The sequence below is a fragment of the Elgaria multicarinata genome, chromosome 4 (genome assembly GCF_023053635.1).
Source record: "Elgaria multicarinata webbii isolate HBS135686 ecotype San Diego chromosome 4, rElgMul1.1.pri, whole genome shotgun sequence".
NCBI classification, from domain to species: domain Eukaryota; kingdom Metazoa; phylum Chordata; class Lepidosauria; order Squamata; family Anguidae; genus Elgaria; species Elgaria multicarinata.
The window spans coordinates 123,508,977-123,528,719 of NC_086174.1; the positions used below are offsets into that span (position 1 = coordinate 123,508,977).

General features: G+C 40.0%; 1 protein-coding gene across 2 annotated transcripts in view; it reads right to left on the bottom strand.

Moving 5' to 3' along the window:
- The window catches only part of MYT1L (myelin transcription factor 1 like), a 385,911-nt gene that overhangs the window by 3,068 nt on the left and 363,100 nt on the right, over positions 1–19,743 (bottom strand). For both annotated transcript variants that reach the window (XM_063125114.1, XM_063125113.1), the window contains exons 18-22: positions 15,688–15,771; positions 13,675–13,896; positions 3,457–3,548; positions 2,190–2,293; positions 154–297 (exon numbers count right to left, since the gene is read on the bottom strand). In XM_063125114.1, coding sequence (XP_062981184.1) covers positions 154–297; positions 2,190–2,293; positions 3,457–3,548; positions 13,675–13,896; positions 15,688–15,771 — 646 coding nt within the window. The remainder of the gene's footprint in view (positions 1–153; positions 298–2,189; positions 2,294–3,456; positions 3,549–13,674; positions 13,897–15,687; positions 15,772–19,743) is intronic.

The window sequence follows — 19,743 nt, forward strand, 5'->3', positions numbered from 1 at the left end:
TTTTTAGCAGTTAAATTTATCTCTATGGTTTCAGGCTTGATACCGCAAATCTCCATCTGCTTGAGGAGCCATAAACATAAAAACAAAAAGACATCTACTGTATGAGGTGAAGGAGATTGCCAAATTCCGTAATGTGTGCCCTTAGTCACTTACCATATGCGGTAGCTGGATATTAGCTAGACTATGAATTAAAGATTGGCTTAAATTGGCCAATTCATGAAGAAGAGACTCATTTTGTTGTTCAATTACTTTGTTTTCCTCTTCTATCGTCTTCAGGTTGCTCTCCATTGTGGTAATCTAAAAGGAACAGATTAGTGTAGAATGTAATACAAGGTAGATGGTTTTAAAAACATTTACAAAAGAAAAGAAAAGTCAGTTATAACGTTGAGTTAGATCCAGAATGTTCCTTCCATGAATGGAAGAGTCCCTTCCATTTAGAGAAGAAACAGAGACCCAGCAGAGGCTCCCGCTGGAGAAAGGGGTGGGGAGGAGGCGATTTTCACCAATTCTCTGCTGCAACTCCCAGCACCCGTCTCCCAGATGGTTTGGCAAGGTTTCCCAACCCTCCAGAGCAACTGTTTAGGGGGCACAGGGGGCTGCAGGGACAAAGGTATAGGTAAAAATTGCATCCCCTAGCCCCTACTTCTTCCAGCATGAATATATTTATTTATGCAGGAACTTTGGATCCAAGCCATTATATTTAGACAATTGAACACTCAGTTTACTGACATGAAGTGTCTTTACTCAACTTTAAAATGTTTATCATTTTAAAGTTTGTCTTTGTACTCTGCAACATTAAATAAATAGTTTGGCAATTGCTGTTCAGATGCATAACACAGACTGGGACTCTAAAGTTTATGCATTTGGTTAAAACAGTAAAATAAAAATCTTATCCGCAAAACTTTGTTTTAAATCCTATTTATATGATGAATCCTCAAATGGTAGACTGGATTGAACTATTTCAGACTACAGATGTGGTATATGGTTTTTTGAATATTCTATCATGTAAAAATATTGCAGCAACTGGAAAACTGGAAAATGTTGCAGCAACTGGTACACTAGCCTATGCCTGCTCCATGCTATTTACTTTTATGCTTGCAGGAAGTTTTTTTGTTTTGAATGTAGCGGGGAATATTAAAAATTTGATTCCTATACCTACAGTTTGAAATGGTTTCTGCCTTTATTGGCACAATACACGTGATATAAAATTGCCCACAAAATGGTCCTAATGAACGAATGGGATAACCCCCCCCCCTTTCCCTGGTGCAGTGATCCTGCTTCAGTTCAAAGGCCTTGCGGTTGGTGTTTTTCTTTCCTTTTTTTCTCTCTGAAGAAAGAGACATGGTCTGTTGCAGGATGTGATTCAAAACTGATGGAAGTCAAGTCTATTTGACCCTTAGAGTAACACAGTGGCTGCGTTTGGACAACACAATAACCGTGGTTTAAGTAGTTAACCATTAGTTGAATAATCAACTGTTGGTTACTGTGTTGTCTGTCGGGCAAAAACCATTCCATCATTGACTATTTCCCCAAAATAACCAACAGAGGAAAACAATGCTCTGCAGAGTTGACTAGTCACACAACCATTGGTTAGCATGTTGTCTATCGGCTCTGTAGACTATTTCGCCCCATTGAGATGACTATTTCGGCTGCCTACAGAGTCCTCTGAGCAAGAGCGACCAAAGCAGCGGCTGCCGCTCTAGTCCAGCTGACAAAACTTGCAAAAGCTGATGGGATATCAGCAGGAGAACTGGGGTGAGGAGGGCAGGGGATGTGTAAATCAAACATACAGTTGACTAATAGTCAACTCGACGTTGGGGTTAATCCACTCCACGGTTGACTATAATCATGTTGTGTGGGGAATACCCCCTTGATAATCAACCCTGGAGTTGACTATTAACCCATCACTGACTATTGTGTTGTCTGAACGCAGCCAGTGTAGCATCCACTGTGCATAGGCAAAATCGTTTAGCTATTCACCTCTCTTGTCATGCCTTCCCTCCTGATTCAGCAATTGCCCATACTCATGTAAGTAACACCTGCACATATTCATACAGAAGTAGTTCTAAAGTACTGTTTTCTAACCTTCTAAATGATTTCAAACTAAGATTAGGAAAAAGAAAATAAATATTTCTATGATTAGCATAGTGTAAAAAGCCATCACATTTAGGGCTTCATGAAACTGTTACCTGAGTTCGGAGTTTAATCATATCAGCTTCCATCTGGGAGTTGGATTCATTTAGTTCTTTTATTTCTTCATCTAACTGTTTAATTTCTTCATCATTTTCTATACCTGTGCAATGAAAAGAAAACATTCAAATAAACAAGTTATAAATCTGTGTCAGGTAACTGAGGTTGCTTTCAGATGGAGGGCTTCTAGCACTACCAACCAAAAGGCGTTACACAAATATTCCATCTTTTCTTCCTTTCTTCTGCGGGAAGGAAAAAGATGGAAGAAGTAGTGGGAAAACATGGAAAGGTTACAAGTGGAAGATGATGTTGTCTGGACCCCTTGTGAAATTCTGAGAAGAAGCATGGTAATTGAACACAGTGCCAGCTCCAGGTTTTTGATAGCCCTTGGGCAAGATATCCTCAGTAGGCCTCCTCACTCAGTCTCCCTTCTCATTGCTATTCTCATCTGCTACTATTGCTCCTTCTCCTCTTTCCCATAATTGCTACCACTTGCTTGCATGACAGGCAGAGGGCTAGTGAGCAAGTAGGCAGTGGCATCTACTGCTCCACCTTCTCACCACCACCATCACCAGAGTAAGAGCTGGGTGAACAAGCAGGTTGTGATGGTGAAGAGGAGAAGCAACTCCAGGAGGTTATTGTCAGTGATCCCTGCTACCTGTACTGCCGTTTCTATGACCAAAGAAATGAAAAAAATGCAGATCAATGCATACTCCTTGGTTTGCTATATCTGAAGGCTTATATTCATTACTGATATTGCAGAAGTTTTTCCTTGACTTTTTCTAGAATATTCAATTTTTTACTGGTTTAAGATTTTTCAACTCAATATTTTATGAAGGCAAAAAGGCCTTTGCCCCAACTTCACTACATTTCATAAATTGTATTAAAAATGTCTAAGTTCAGAAGCCTAATAATAACTTCTTGGTCCAATGGAAGTAATGTTATTTTCTTCTTGGCTATCTTTTAAAAGTTTCAATAGACTTGAACTATTTTCATGGTTATTCAATTGTTTTTAGATGCCATCATTTTTATTGTTTGCCACTTGACTTGGGGGACCCAGATTTGGGTAAAAGGGTAGGGTAAAAAAGATTAAAATAAAATTAAAAACCATACCCCAGTAATGTACACTGTACTTTTTAGAAGGACTCCAAAATTGTGTTTGGGACTCCATAATAACATCATTCTGAGTAAATTACTCCCATAGTCAGAGAGTGAAGTAACAGTAATATTTCAGTCTCATTTAATCCAGAACAATTAACTATTTACCATTGCTAGCCCGCTGCTTTATTGTAAGCATTTGTTCTCCTGACAGCTTTGCTCTCTTCATTGCTGATGTAGCTCTGGGGCATCCTGATAGACTATAGACAATAAGCAAGAAAAAGAACTATTAATCGTAATAGGCCATTGATGATAAATCTGTCAGCTAAAGCTGCTATGGAAACAGTGTTAGAGGAAAGTCTCTCTCAAAGGCCGTTGATATGTTTTCTGAAAGAGAAGAGGAAATATTCTGAGACAAGTCCCAGCCTTCTACGTTTAATATTCCTTAGCCCCCATTTGCATGCACAAACATACACATTTGATAGAAACTGTAGCAGGTATAAAGGTTAATCTGGGAAAGCAAAGTAGGCAGGAAGAACACAGTTTCACTTTGTTCAGATACGTTATCTGCTACCATAATACATAGCCTCCAATTGTTACCACAAAGCTCTCCCTATTGAAAATTGTATTCCTCAAAAGGCACAAATTGTTTACATACAGCCTGTCTCTCTACAGATCTTGTCTATCAGTACTCTTGGGCATACGAAGCCAAACCAATTAAGTTGAAATATTGGATTTAATACCATTTAGTCTCACCAAAGTCAACAAAATACAACTTAAATACAAACATTCCACTTCGCTGGTTCATGAGTGGTGTACAAAATTATGCATGGTGTAGAGAATGTGGATAGGGAGACATCTCTCTCTCTCTCTCTCTCTCTCTCTCTCTCCCCCATAATACTAGAACCCTGGGTCATGCCATGAAGCTGATTGGTGGGAGATCCAGGACAGTACTTCTTCACATAGCACATAGTTAAACTATGGAACTCACTACCACAAGATGTGGTGATGGCCGCCAAGTTAGATGGCTTTAAAAGGGGGTTGGATAAATTCCTGGAGGAGAAGGCTATCAATGGCTATTTGTCCTGCTGGCTAAGTGCAACCTCCAGTATCAAAGGCAGTAAGCCTATATACACTAGTTGCTGGGGAACATGGGCAGGAGGGTGCTGTTGCACTCGTATCTTGCTTATAGGTTCCAGATTGTCAGCTGGTTGGCCACTGTGTAAACAGAGTGCTGGACTAGATGGACCCTTGGCCTGGTCCACCATGGCTCTTATTTTCTTATGAGTGGACTCATTAAAATATATTCTAGCTCATTAAAATACATTTGCTCTTAGAGTTTCCGTTACTATTATGAAGGAACTATCCTCTTTTCAAGCTGTGAAATATTAAGAATTTGCCATCTCTTTTGACATCTGTTTTTTCTTACTACGTTCTGAGAACATGTATTTCACATAAGTCGAGTCTTAATGAAATATAGTTGTTCCGGTTAGAAAGAAACACACACACACACACACACACACACACACACACACACACACACTCACCCCATGACAATGAAATAAATAATTACAATCCTTATTTAAACTACCTCTCCAAGGAATACAAATGATAAAAATGAATTAATAGTGTGACTCTTATCCCAAAGTAATGTGCTCTCTAGTTTAAGCTGATTTTTCCCATAAAGGGTTTAAGGTGATTTCATTCCACTAACATCAACAGAACTATTAACTGGTTTAAATCCAGGTGCAGAAATCTGGTTTTCCAGGTCTGGGGATTGAGCTACTGTTGAAAAATTAGTCTTAAATTTAGAAAGATTTTGAACTAGTACAAACAGATATTATATGAGCAATAAGTAATTATTGATAATACTAGGGCAAAATGTTAGCAAGCGTCAATCAGGAGAATAGAATATGAAATAGAAACCAAATTAATAATGTGGAAGGAACTATTTTAGGTGAACTTTCAATATATATCTTTATGTTATGATAAAGATGGCCCATGTTTTATTTCACATTTGGCTCAAACTCTGACACAGAATTGTAGTTTTGTGGACTAGGATGGATTTGCTCGCAGCTGCTATGAACTGTTAGGATAAGATAGGCCAGCCATATGGAATCTAATCTGAATTGTCCTTCACTTTGTTGAATTTGTAATCTTAGCATATTCTATTAATGAAGCATTTTTACTCATTTTTCAAAGACTCTGCGTGATCCCAAAGGGTTCGATCTTACTAAATACAATTTCTATTACAGAGGAAAGGGAAGGAATGCAAACGGAAATGAAGCTAGTAATGCATAAACTGTCTGTATACTTTGATGTTTGTTCATTTTGTCAGATGTTACTTATGGAAATAAGAGTTGGACCACTGTGAAGACTGGGTCAGGTTTGCAAATTTATGTCTGATCTTAGGGAGTCTGACTTAAATGAAAAACTACATGACACTGACTACCACATTGATGAGCTTCAGACAGTATTGTCTCATATTCAGAATATTATCTACAGCCATCAATGCTATGACTATATCTTATATTATGGAGATAAAGATTAATACTAATATGTTTTGGAGAACTTCCATTTTCCTTCCAGTTCTTTGGTTTCCTCAGGCCCAGAGGCCAGTCATAATAATTAGTCTGGTGGAATATAACAAGGATATAGATTTATGAGCAGACTTCATTTCTGTTTATAGTGCTTTAGGGCATAAAATGCCAGCTACTGAAAATGAATCAGATTTTATTTGCTTTGTTCACAGGCAGGACCACTCAACTGTCCCTTCTGTAGTTCATCAACTGGAAGAATGTTGTTTGTCAATTGGTGGGATACTCTGGAATTCAATTTACTTCCATAGCCACATATTGCTTGACTCTGAAAGGGTGCACTCCTGCCATCAGTTGGACATTGGACCAATGAGTTAACAAGTACAGGACTGCAGTCTCATAACTATTTGAGCCCTCTGACAACTTATCCCTACATTATGCTGCACAGCAGCAGTAGTGCATGTAGGAGTCCAATCTGACAGGCCTCCCGTACAGGCAGTGATTCCTCTAAACCCTGCATAGCTATTCTATGCCCTAGGCATCCAAGGCCATCGCGGGAACCTCGCCACAGGTACCATGTTGCATTGCTACTCTACAAAAACAAAAGAAAATCTGTTTGAATAATGTATGTGGAAAAGTGTGATGAATTTTTTTTTTAAAAAAGTGTTCAGTTATTTAGCACAGGTTGGATAATATTGTGGGAATATAGCTAATTCTTTCAAATAAGCACCGTAATATGTTCTTTATTTAAAACAAAGAACATAAGAACATAAGAAGAGCCATGCTGGATCAGGCCAAAGGTCCATCTAGTCCAGCACTCTGTTCACGCAGTGGCCAACCAGCCATTGGCCAGGGATGAAGAAGCAAGACATGGTGCAACAGCACCCTCCCACCCATGTTCCCCAGCAACTGGTGCACACAGGCTTACTGCCTCGAATATTGGAGATAGTACACAAGCGCGTCATGTTGGGTTCTGTTTCCACATACTATAAAGTTTTTCAGATAATGTGCAGCAGATCACCATTTGCACGCTGGTTTGTGAATGTGCGTCATATTAGGGACAAACTGCTGTCCACAAATTATTTATTTTAATGTTTAGATTCCTTTGCCATAAAATGCACAAGACAGAACAGAATGCTAGTCTTTATTATTTAAACAGATGGGTAAGCTTTTCCCCTGTGCACCTCAGTTTAGCTTGGAAATGATCTGCATTCTTTTAAATGTGAATAATTTCTCCAGCCAATTGCACAGTTTTAACAGGAGCAGCTCTTCAGAGTTCAGATATTTCTCTATTGCTTTGCCTACGGAACTGATCTGAAGAGCTGCCCTGGTGAAACAGCTCTGGAGAAATGTCTCTATTGCTTTGATCAGAGGGCTGCATTGAAAAACTTCCTCTTGGAAAACTTGCAGCTGGGGAGGGAGCAAAAGCCTGCCCCTATTGGGAACCCCTATGCCACAAAACGGGGGGGGGGGCTGCCCTCTCTATGCCAAGAGGTCCCCCATAGGAGGTGAGCCTGTCCCAGTTTCCCCAGAGTCCGCTATCAAAGAAGGGGCACATTGGGATTTTCAGCTAAGCTGGTGAAGAATTCAGAAGCTTGTCTCTCCTTTCAGACAAGCCCTTGAAACTTGTTTCCAGACCTGATCCCAGTGAACTTTGCCAGCATCTCTAGTTACTTATTTTTTATGGTGCAAACAAACTTACACTGTTTTGTTACCGATTTTATAATCTGGATCTACCTGTTTTTCATTTCTTGCAACTACGTGTCACTCTCCTTATGGTCATTAATTCACCCCAAAGTACTACCTACCCAAAATAGCTTGATAAAACAGTAACGTGACTAAGTAAGATGTGTGCCAGGTGAGGAGAGTGCACAGCTTGTCATGGCTTCACCAAAGTAGTTTGGGAATCTTTGTCTAGTGAGGTGCTGCAAATTATGTTACAAATCCCAAGCTAGAAACTACAGACTTCCTGTTACAGATTCCTGTTGCAGATCTTAATTCCCAAACCCGGCTGTAGTGTAGATTCTCCCAATGTGTCTAAAAAAGCTTGATAGTACAAAAGCAGGAAGATGCTATTTCTTACATGAAGGAAGTGAACTTTATGCAGAATGTGTGCGGAATAACGCGAGACTAGTTTCAGGCAAAGAGAGGAAAAAATGCATTCACCCTGAATAGAATCTATGAATAAATTGGCTTTGGTGCATAAGGAATTAAAAACAAAACTTTCTCAATTCCCTGAAGTCACCTATTGTTCTAAAAATAATTCCATCCAAGAGAAATAACATTTCACCAGATTATTTAGTGGCTGTGATAGGATAATACGCATCATCTCACATCAGATAGAAAGCCTTTATGATTCGCTCCTGAATCATAGGTCTTAGGTTACAAGTAGGATTAGTTTGTAATCCTGCTTTAGCTCCTGTTTAAATGCTCTAATGCCTGGTAAACCTTATGTTGGCTTTCACACAGACATACAGATTTATAGTTTGCAGGCTTTGGAAGAAATGTTCACGTGGTTTTCACAGGGTATAAGCATCAAAGTGAGCTTGGATATTTCTTTCCTTTGTCTAAATGTATATCAGCAGTCACCAGAGACAATATTGTGAAATTATTTGTCATAAAACTGATGTCATATGCCTAACTCACATATCTAACAGAACATATAGCCATTGCCGTAATTAGCTCGTTGACATTAGGCTTATCCGCTTGCTTTCCGGTTTGGGCCTTGGTGGGTTTCAGAAAAGTAGGTCTTTACAGAGTGAAGTACTAAAGAAACTGCTGTGGTATGAAGGCCCAAGAAATGATCTGCATGAAAAATAAGCTCCATAGAACCCACATATGATCTTCTGCCATCACTCTACCCATATATGACAATTTGTCACCATTATGTTCCAAAGAGCCCTATATCTTTGGAGCATAATGGATCTGCATGGTTTACTAGGTGCTTTGGGGGAGTTTCCTTCCATCTCAGATGGTGATTCTGTTGAAGCCTGGATGATCCAGATGGTTGACGCGATAGCTCCTGAATGTCTGCTCCCTGCTGATTAAGCCAGACAAGCTCCCAGTTTTTTTTCAGGGAATTCAGGGCAATGAAGGAAGGCAATGACTAGAGCCAGAAGAAAGACATGGCACAAATCCGAATAGGTAACAGGCTAGAGCCCATATGAAGGCCTATACTGTAGTGATGATGATGACAAGGAAATCATACTTTTCCATTGCATCTGCACTGAGTCATCCTGTGAAGCTGTTCCAAGTAGTGAAAGGACTATTACATCAAGGACCAAATATAGTGGAAGGAAGGGACTTGGTTGCCCACTGTGACAATTTTGGTAGACATTTTGTGAATAAAGCCAACCATATCAATTCCTACTTAGATTCCATTATTGTAGGAGATCCTAGTGATGTACGCTTGTCTGTTGTGAGGGATGTTTCAATTTATAGAGCCTGAGGATGTGGACAAGATCCTAGGTAGTGTGAGATCAACTACTTCCATACTTGATTCTTGCCCTTCCTAGCTGATTAAGGAAGCAAGAAGAGGCCTGTTTGAGTGGGAAAAGATATAGTAAATGCCTCTTTAGATGAAGAGGTAATGCTGGCCAGCCAGCCTGAAAGTGGCTGCCGTGAGACCTTTATTAAAGAAACCTTCTCTGAATCCTACCATGCTGGATATTTTCCCTACAGTCTCAAATTTGAAATTCTTGGGTAAGGTACTTGAGCAAATAGCAGTATCATGGCCTGCCTGTTTTATATATTGTTTTAGAGCTTTCTGTTATTGTTTGCTGGATGGAGAGATGTGTTTCAAAAAGGGACAGGGAAGTGGAAGGAAGCAGGGACAAACCATTGGGACAATAGTGGATGGAGGGAGATATGGCAGCAGGAGGCAGTTAGGTTGTTTTGGGAGTGGGGGAGTACAGCAGGGTTTTGGCTTCTCCAAAGTTATCTCCCATTTCAAAAAGCCTTCGTGACAGCCCCCCTGGGTTCACTGATCTAGCATTCTAGCTTCTCAATGCTAGATTGATGAATGGGAATGCAACAGCCATCCAGGTCTTGATCCTGGATGAGTGTGCCAACCTGGCCTATATCATGGAGACCTGGTTGGATGAGACTGGGGGCGTACATTTCTCCTAGTTTAGCCTACATGGTTCTCCATGTTGCAGCAGGCAAGAACTGGCGGGGGCCAGGGGCCGGAAGGCAGAGTTGTGGTTGTCTATCGTGATTCTATCTCACTGATCAGGTGCTCCATCCTGCAATCTTCTAGTTTTGAGTGTGTATATCTGAAGGTGGCTGTTCAGGATAAATCAAGGATTTATTTATTTATTTATTTATTTATTTATTTATTTATTTATTTATTTAATTACATTTATATACCGCCCCACAGCCGAAGCTCTCTGGGCGGTTTACAACATTAGTTGATATACTGTCTACCCTACTACTCAGTAGTCTCCCTTCCTGAGTTAGCCAGGGTGATCTTGGGAGAGGTGCTGCAATCTCCCCAGTTTCTTGTGCTGGGGGACTTCAACATAGATGCTGAAGCTGACTTGTCAGGAATGGCTTAGGACTTCATATCCTCCATGGCAACCATGGATCTGTCCCAAATCTGGTCCTACTCATTTGGCAAGGCACACTTTGGATCTGATTGGGTGGGATGATGGTGATCTGCGGGTGGAGGAACTTTCTGTAGTTCCATTGCATGGACAGATTACTATTTGGTAGCGTTTAGGACTAGGACTCTGACCCTCTGAGTGGTGGAGGATGAAGATGGCACATGCCAGGTGCCTGATGGACCTGTGCAGTTTTCTGATGGCTTCTGGGGATTTTCCTGTCACCGCAGGTGATTCTGTTGAAGATGTGGTTAATCTATAGGATGGGGAAATGGCCCTAGCAGTTGATATGATTGCTCATGAGCATCCTCTCCTGCTGAGTGGAGTCAAACAAGCTCCCTGGTTTACCCTGGGGGCTGTGAGTAATGAAACAAGTGGGATGTTGGCGGAAAACTCAGAATAAGTCCAACAAAACACGAACTAGAAGACATTTGAGAGACCACTCCATAACAGTGAGGGTGGTAAAGAAATTGTTCTTCACCACCTCCATTGCATTTGCACAGAGTTGCCTAATGAAGCACTTTCAGGTGATCAAAATCCTATTACACCCTGGCCTACTAGAAGAAAATGTGGACCACTCAATAGCCTGTTGTGACCAATTTAACTTGGATGTCATAGTGATGGATGGGAATTTGGCCTCTGCTTGTCCAGTCATAATGGATATTTTTCAATTTGTACAGCCTGAAGAAGTGGACAGTGGCTGGGGGACTGGCCAAGTGGGTAAGGGTAGTGATGAACACCTCAGTAGAGCTTGCCTAAAGAAGCAGTTGTAAAATGTATGCCCTCAAACCCCCACCCTGAATTCCACTATATTGAATAATTTCCTGCTGGTCTCCAATTCCATTCTTTAGAAAGGTGATGGGCCATTCTTAGCTGCTCCAGGGGTTTCTGAATAAGGTGGATCTGTTTCAATCTGGCTTCAGGCCTGATTATGATTCAGAGACTGCTTTGTTCGACTTGGTAGATGATAAATGCCAGGAACTAGAGAGGGGAGTGTACCCTCTAAGTGATTTTCTATACCATTAACCATGATTTCCTTTTGATGCATCTGTCTGGAATGGGATGTGGAGGCAGAGTTCTATGGTGGATCCAATCCTTTTTGGATGGGGAATCTCAGAAAGTAGTGCAAGAGGATTCCTGCTGAATGCCATAGCTGTTGGCCTGTTATTTCCCTCAGGGATCTATCTTGTCCCCATGCTATTTCACATATACATGAAACTGCTGGGAGAGTTTAGAGATGTGGGGTTCGATGCTGACACCCAACTCGCTCTCTCCTTTACATCTACATCCAAGGAAACTGTTCTATACCATTGACCACGATTTCCTTTTGATGCTTTGGCTATGGGGCAGTATATAAATTTAATAAAATAAATAAATAAATAAATCAGAGTCTAAGGTCAGTAACAGATTGGATGAGGACAAACAAATTGAAGCTTAATCCAGACAAGACAGATGTTCTCCTGGTTAGTTGAAAGTGATATTAGGGGATAGGGATTTAAACTGGGCTGGATGGGTTACACTTCCCCTGAAGACACAGGATAGCAGTTTGGTTGTACTCTGGGAGTCAGGCTTGATCCTTGATGCCCAGTTTTCAGCAGTGACAAGGAGTGAATTTGCACAGCTGAGGCTAGTACGCCAATTGAACTCATTCCCCTAGAGATGTCTAATCTGGCCAAGATCACACATGCCTTAACTACATCCTGTTTGGGCATCCTGTAGTTTTTTATGCTTATATGTTATGCTTTTATTAAGATTTTGTTTTTAATCTGTATTTTATTATTGTTAGCTGTCTTGAGCACAATTTTGGCAGAAAGCCGGGATATAAATTAAATAAATACATAGATCTGTATCTAGTGGTAGATCTCTGGGTGATTTGCAGTAGATGATGAAGGCTGTCAATTATTTAACAGCAGCAGTGAAATGACCTCCCCCACCCCCACCCCCACACAATTATACTGCTGAAATCAAGAAAACTTGGGATGACCCAAAGTGGATTTTTGTGTGGAATGACCATGAGCTCTGTTTAGTTGTGTTATTCAAAACAAATCCCTGGGCTTAGACTTCTTTAATTGTAGAAGCATGTCTTTTGCATCAGCCTCCAGTTGGTGGATGTCCTAGTCCTAGTAAAAAAAAACAAAGTAGATCATGCAAGCCTGAAGCCTGCCCCCCTCTGATCCAGACCCATTTCAATTGGATTTAAGGCCTGGTTTGTGGATGGAAACAGCTTCTGTTGCTTTGGTAAATGCTTTAAAGTGGGGACAAGGCAGGTGAAGCATGTCCCTGTTGGGTCTACTGGAATTCTCAACACCATTTAAAACCATTGACCCTTCGTACACTGCTTCTGCGAAGCAACTCAAAATGAAACTTGGGGGGGTGGGTGAGGGGTAACTTCCTGCATTTAAGCGTGGCCAAAGGGAAACCTCCGTGAGTCAGTGCTATGTCCTAAACTGTAGTTAGATATATAGATGGATAGCTAAGCTATTTTCCAAGGTTTTGGAACACATGCAACGCTCTGAACTGGTTAGGTCTCTTAATAATTCCCACACTCTCTCAGACTGAGGAAAGATTCACAGGGTTGTTTCCATATCTTTGAAGTGTAATGTGGAAGTGTGCAACTGAAGACTACCTTTTGTTCAGAAAGCCACCCCTTTATTTACACTTACTCTGTATTTTCCATGATAACAAAACAAATATTCAAAGGCCCTAAATAAATGTAATTTTTGATACTAGTAGCAAAGTATGGATTTAATTACTAAATTTAGTCTGAACACTTTCTATTTGGACTAGCTTTTATGAGTTAACTGTTAAGGGATTGGGAAACCCAGCTGTTGATGCATTTTATCATGTATAGAACTGCCCCTGCTGTTGGTGAATAGGCCCTTGTGGAGAGGTATGTACACAATGGAATCCTCCATCTTGCACATTCACACATGACCAAAGGTTGGTACATGGGAGTTTCTTTTAAATTTGTCTTAAGTAAACATTAGCAGGGTCGGGGCATTATTATTAGAATGACATATTCTATGACTCCTTTTCATGACTGTGCTACAAACATGAGATAAAAAGGTCTATCCCACTTCTAATCTAAGAACTATTGGTTGACTATTCTTTCACAGAATAACAAATGTACAAACTAAATTGTAATAGACACATGCACCATGACCAACAGCAATCATGCTTATTTCAAAAAAGGCAAACTTAACAACAACAACAACAACAACAACAACATAAAAAGTGCAGCTACTCACCTCCGATGTGTAAGAAAACTACCACTGACATGTCCTGAGCCATCACATCCTGGGGTTGGACATGACATACCTTCCGTCTTCACTGACTTCCAAGAAAACTGGGAGCCATTCAAGTACCCATCTTTTTGCCTTTTAGTAGCTAGAGGGCACCCTGATGCACTACGGTGAGATGCATATTTCCCAGTTATATGACCCTGACCGTCACAACCAGGAACTGGACATCTGGATAGCAGATAGATGAAATAAACTTTATTGTCTTGCCATCATATACCTGGCAGCCTCTACAACAAAGTCAAAATAAATCTCACATAAAAAAAAGAACATAATGCTTTATGGTTTAAAACAAAACAAAACAAAACAAAAAGAAAACTAACAAAAAATGCAACGTAAACATAAAAGATGCTCATGGAATTAGAAACATACTCCTAACAAACTATGTGTAATGTCAGTATAGTGGAATAGTACACTACTTGTTGAGAAAAGTTGTTACTGTGGAAGTGGATTTGCTCCTCCCCTGGATGATAGTGATATGATGCCAGAGTTTTCATTGAGAGCTCATATAGATTTTATGTTTTGTTGGAATTCCTGTACTTTGCTAATTGCTTCTCCAAAACAAGAAATAATCAAAGTTACTATACTAACTTGAAAAGAAGGAGAATAGCTATTCATTATGGTCTCTCACCATGTGTAGTCTCACTGACCCAGGAGTTGTGATTAGGAATAAACTGAGACCTCTTCATGCAGTTTTGGGTTTGTTTTATCAGCCAAAAACAAAACAAAAGCCCTCAAACATTTCTATTTCTTGTTTGGTTTTCAGTAACCCTGTTGAAATTATTGCTTTTTAAAAAGACTTTCCTCTAAACCTGCTTGCAGAGGGCCATATAGGATTATAGTAAGCCCCAAATGGCAGAGGCACGAGTGGTATGCAAACTGTGTATAAAAAGGAAATGGCTAACTTGTTGGCCATGGCAAGGTAAAGCATCTATATGCTTTTCTCAAATTCTTTTGCATGGCCAGGTATGAAAAATATGTGCGTGCATGGAACTCTAGGTAATTGGTAGTGTCAGGACAACACCTGCTGATGAGCAACATTCTCAAGGACAGAAATTCTTGACCAAAAAAAACCCACAATGGGCAGTATCCTATGATGCCTGCATACCAACAGGACCCATTGCTGGTGTACTTAAAGCAATCAGAAACAAGCAAAAATGCTCATTTTTATAATGGAGCAGGTCAGCGGAGCCTGCAAAAAGGAGCTCTGCTACTTGTCCCAATCCACAATTTGTCGTTTCTAGGGTTACTTTAAGAAGTGCTAACTCCCCGCTGTGCTAGTGGTGGGTCCTGCTAGTGCAATGGAATGACAGGGAGCACACCTGCAATACTGCCCAATGCCTTACCATTTTTAAGTTGGTAATTCAATTAGTCATTGGGCCTTTTCACATGTCATGACAGCCCACTGTGGAAGCCCATGGAAACTTTTTTTGCATGGTGCCTGTGGATGCCCATCTTGCCGCAGCTTATCGTGTTGTAGGTACCCAGGCAGCAAGGGTTGTGTGAGGATTAGAAAACCCTCAAATAACCTTACAACAAACCATGGGTAATTTGATGGTTGTCTAACCTTCAAACAACCTCTTCCACCTGAATTTGAATGACAAGTTAGGCAAGTTAGGCACCTCTGGCCACCTGGCACAATGCAACATCCCCAGCAGGTAAATTAAACCATTGTGGGCTGTTGTGCCATTCGAATGAGGTCATTGTGTTCAGTAGAATTATTTGTTAAGATGCAGAATTAAATGGTAAACATTGTTTTTCTATGTTTCTCTCTCTCTCCAAACATACACAAGATAGATAGATGGCATTTCATTGATTTAAAAGTAATCAGCTTTAATCACAAATGCATGTAGAAGTTTTTATTGTTATTATTGTCATTCCAATATAAAAAGAATAAAACAGGCAGAAGATATAGTTGAACTAATTATGCACACATATAGAATTACCTGCATTCATGCTTACCTAATTGGCTCTTGATCTTCCTTATCTTCTTTACTTTGTACTATCCTGATTCCACTTTTCTTTGCTCGTGGACAACCAGAAAGACTGAGTGACAAAAAACATTTCAAGATGGAACTCTTTATTTCTAAATATAATTGAGAACTTTCTCAAGAAATATACTTTCTACAAAAAATACTTGCAGACACTTTCTACGTTAATTTCAGTAATATGACTCAGATAGTTTATGAATCAAAGAGCATTGGCAAGATTCAACCACAAGAGGGAACTCATGAATCATGATTTCCTTCTCACTGCAAATGAAATTAAGACTCGGGATTAAGGGTACCATCCAGGCCCCCTACAGAACGGGATTACTGGAAAACAAGGACAACTCTGCATTAAGTCTCTTATAATAATATCTCCAGCTATGACACTGATGGGCTTCAGAAGAACCCGAATTGAGAGCATCAGAAAGCTATATCTAGTTCACAGTTATGGGCAAAGGGAAGAGGAAGAGGCAAGTGCTGAATGAATCATTTAAGAAAAACATTAAAAAATCTTTTCTAATGCTCCCCCCATGTTTTATTATTTATAAACAAATGGCAACATCTGTTTTCTTTCGTATAACTGAAGCACACAATCCAAAGGTTGTGATGCCTTCATTATTTGACAACAGATTCATTAATAAAATACAAATCAAATATTAATGCATAGTAAACATATCCATTTGTTCTTTTGTTTCACTCATGCCAACCTGACTGTAACGATGGAACAAATGCACCACTATCATTACTATGAATTAAAAACCTAACACTAGTACCTAACTTAAATGATGTTGCTTACATCAAAACTATATCTGGCCTCTCATAGTCAAGCACCTGTTCCACAGGACTGGTTTGCAATATAAATGAAGCCCAGGCATTTTGACACCTACCATTATCTGCATCTTTCTTATACAGAAAGAGTTTTAAATCGCTATAGCAATAACAATATACACGGAAATTGTTGCTTTCATGGCAATCTAAATAGGAAAAAATAGTATTAGTTATCAGGCTAGCTGTTGACACAATAGCCCTTTTCAACCCACTGTCCTCACTCCCATCCTCCATGTGTCAACTGTGACTGAGCCTGCAGGTGCACAATTTGTAAGTGCGATCTGGGGCCCAGCAATTTGGAGGTTCCCTGATTGCACAGAGTCTATGTGCATACAAGTAGCATGCACATGAGGTCTTGTGCATACAGGCACAGTCAACGCATAGAGGATGCGGTAGAGACAGCAGGTGTGTCTCGCTTTCCCTCCACACATTCATTGAACATGGTTGGAAGACAATGTGAAAAGGGCTAACAAAGGCCTAGTATTTACAAAATGGCTGAAAGGTTTAGGCTGGAACTGCACATTATAAGAACCATACGGCTGCTGCAGGAAACAGCATCTGTGTCAAGCTCTCCCCCTGTAACATGTAGCAGTGCAAATCCCATGACAATATTCTGCCCTAAAGGTGGTCAAAACGTGATTTTAAATAAAGAATAAATAAAATGTGACATCATCTCAATGTGAGCATTCCCACTGCTACCAAAAAATGATGAGGCATGGGGATAAAGAAAGTTACAATATATTGTCATCTCACAGGGAATCTACACATGGGAGCAGAACTGGACACAGAGATATAGTTTTTGCCTGGAGGCCTATGGTGCATGTAATGCATAGTTCTGTCTTCAGTTTATGAGATTTTCTTTAGAAACTGGGGCTTGCAAATTAAAACTCCTTGGCAAATTTCTTTAGGGTTTGAATATAGGGATGGGCTTTTTAACAAAAGTGAACCATAATTTCTAGGGACCTGAGTTACCTGTCAGCTGATCATATTTGCCTCTCCCAGTCATTGATGTTTAATTTTTGAATGGAATTAAGAAATAAAAGTCCTGAGTTTCCTTCCGGCTGGGTCTATATTAATGATATTAATAAGGGAGGTGCACAAACTCCCATTTGGTGCATTCTGGTGACTGGGACCAGGAAAGAATCAATAGTAAGCCAGGAATGCCCTTATGAAGCTTTTAGGTCTCAAAGTTATATGCACAATCAAAGATAAAGATTCTCCATATTTATTTATTTATTGAATAGATTTATATACCGCTTACAATATTTAAAAAATATCACTAGGTGGCTCTCCCTCTTTCATCTTGTTTCCCAAATACTTACAATTTTCATAGGAACCAACTTTTTAGAATAAATTACTTGAAGGCCCTGTTCAGAAGACACCTTACCGCATGGCTTTAACCACAGTGAATAAGGCAAAAAGCCTTATTCTCCCTGGTTAAAGCTGTGGTTTAAGGTGTCTTCTGAACAGGGCCAAATTCTGACTAAGATTAAAACCTTGCTCTTCCTGTTCATTTAATTAAATTGATGGAAACTAGAGCAGTAGGAAAGTGATGTGGTTCAGCACAAGTTGTAACAGAAGTTGTAACACAAGTTAAGTGTAGTGGAAAAGATTCTGTCTTAACACAGGACTCCATGGGCATATCTGCTCTACAGAATATAACTGGTTAAATGGTAATGCTTTCTCCCAAGGAAAAACAGAATAAGACTAAAGGCAGTATCCAATCCTTCTCCAGCCTTGGGAGGAATAACCGCCACTGCAACAGGAAACTAGTGCTTCCTACAGCGACTGGAAATGAGCATGAACGAGTCAGCAGAGCTTGCAGAACTTCTACATTAAGACAGAAACTCCCCCACTAAGAGCACGCTGTAGAGCATGCACCTTTCTACCTGTGAACTGGAGTACATTGCCTTTCTATGAATCTTAGCATATCATTAACTTACCAGTAGCCATATGCAATTAAAATAAATGCATGTTAAAGTTCTTTGCATGATGGGGATTGAAATGACTTGCATGTAGACTAATTGATATGAATGAACGTGACAGATAGTGTTGCACGACTGTAGATCTTTGCATTAAACCAGTTCCTTAAGATTATCTCTTGGTGTGATTTATCTGCTTCAAATGTAAATGTTTAAATGGAGGCTTCCTAGGCTCCATTGCTAGGATCCTGAGATCCTGTGAGTGGAACTCCATTCACAGGACATTTCCACTGACAGAAAGAAGGAGGCAATTTTGCCAATTCTCCTTCTGTCCTACACCCTCTGAAAATCTGCTCCATAGGGTTGGGAGATGTTCTAGAACAGCGTGAAAAATGGTGCAGGCAGAGGCTGCAGGAGGGAGAAGGAAGCTGTGAAAATTGTCCCTCCCCTGTTCCGCTGGCAGGAACAGCCTCTTGTTCAAAAGCCCTTCCATGAACAGAAGGAGCCCTTCCATTAGGATCCAAGCCACTGTCTGGAGACTTTGATCTTTAAAGTCCTAAATGTTTGGTCCCAGGATACTTTAGGACTCTCATAACACATTGTTCAGGCTCTGTTCTAATTTCTTCAGTGTTTTGAAACTAGGCTAGTGGCTATGAGGAACAACACAATCTCAGTTGTAAATAGTATTCTCCTTCTATCTAAAGAGATCCCTGTGGCTTTTCTGGTTTAGAAGAGGTTAAGATGAAGTTTTTAAGTCACTGAAGATTGGTTAGAATTCAGCCAGTGCAATATATATTTTGTGGAGGTTTTCAGAGTTATTTTTATTCTATACTGACATTTCAATGTGCTTGTTTGGGAGCTGCCTTGAACATCCAGTTGAAACTGTAGTGTGGAAGATAGTTTTAAAAAGACAACAAGAGACTTCAAACAGCACGTTTGGGGACAAACAGCAGTGAAGTGGGGGAAAGCAAAAAACTGGCATGGATCCCAATCTGGATCACAAATACTTTCTGTACTGAGACCCCATGGCGACTTTTTCTTCAGCGTTAAAGCAGCCTGGTGAAGCACACTTGCTTAAATATGTGACATTAATTTGGTCCTGAGATTCACCACATATGCAGAGTGCTCTGCTTTGTGTCTATGCTGCAAACGCAGCAGCTTGTGCATCTCCATATTATGTATTTAAGTGTTATTTTTTCACCTTTTGACACATACTCAATTCTTGACTTTTTTAAAAGAAAATGTATTTACTACATCTATTTTCTATTAATATTCTATTT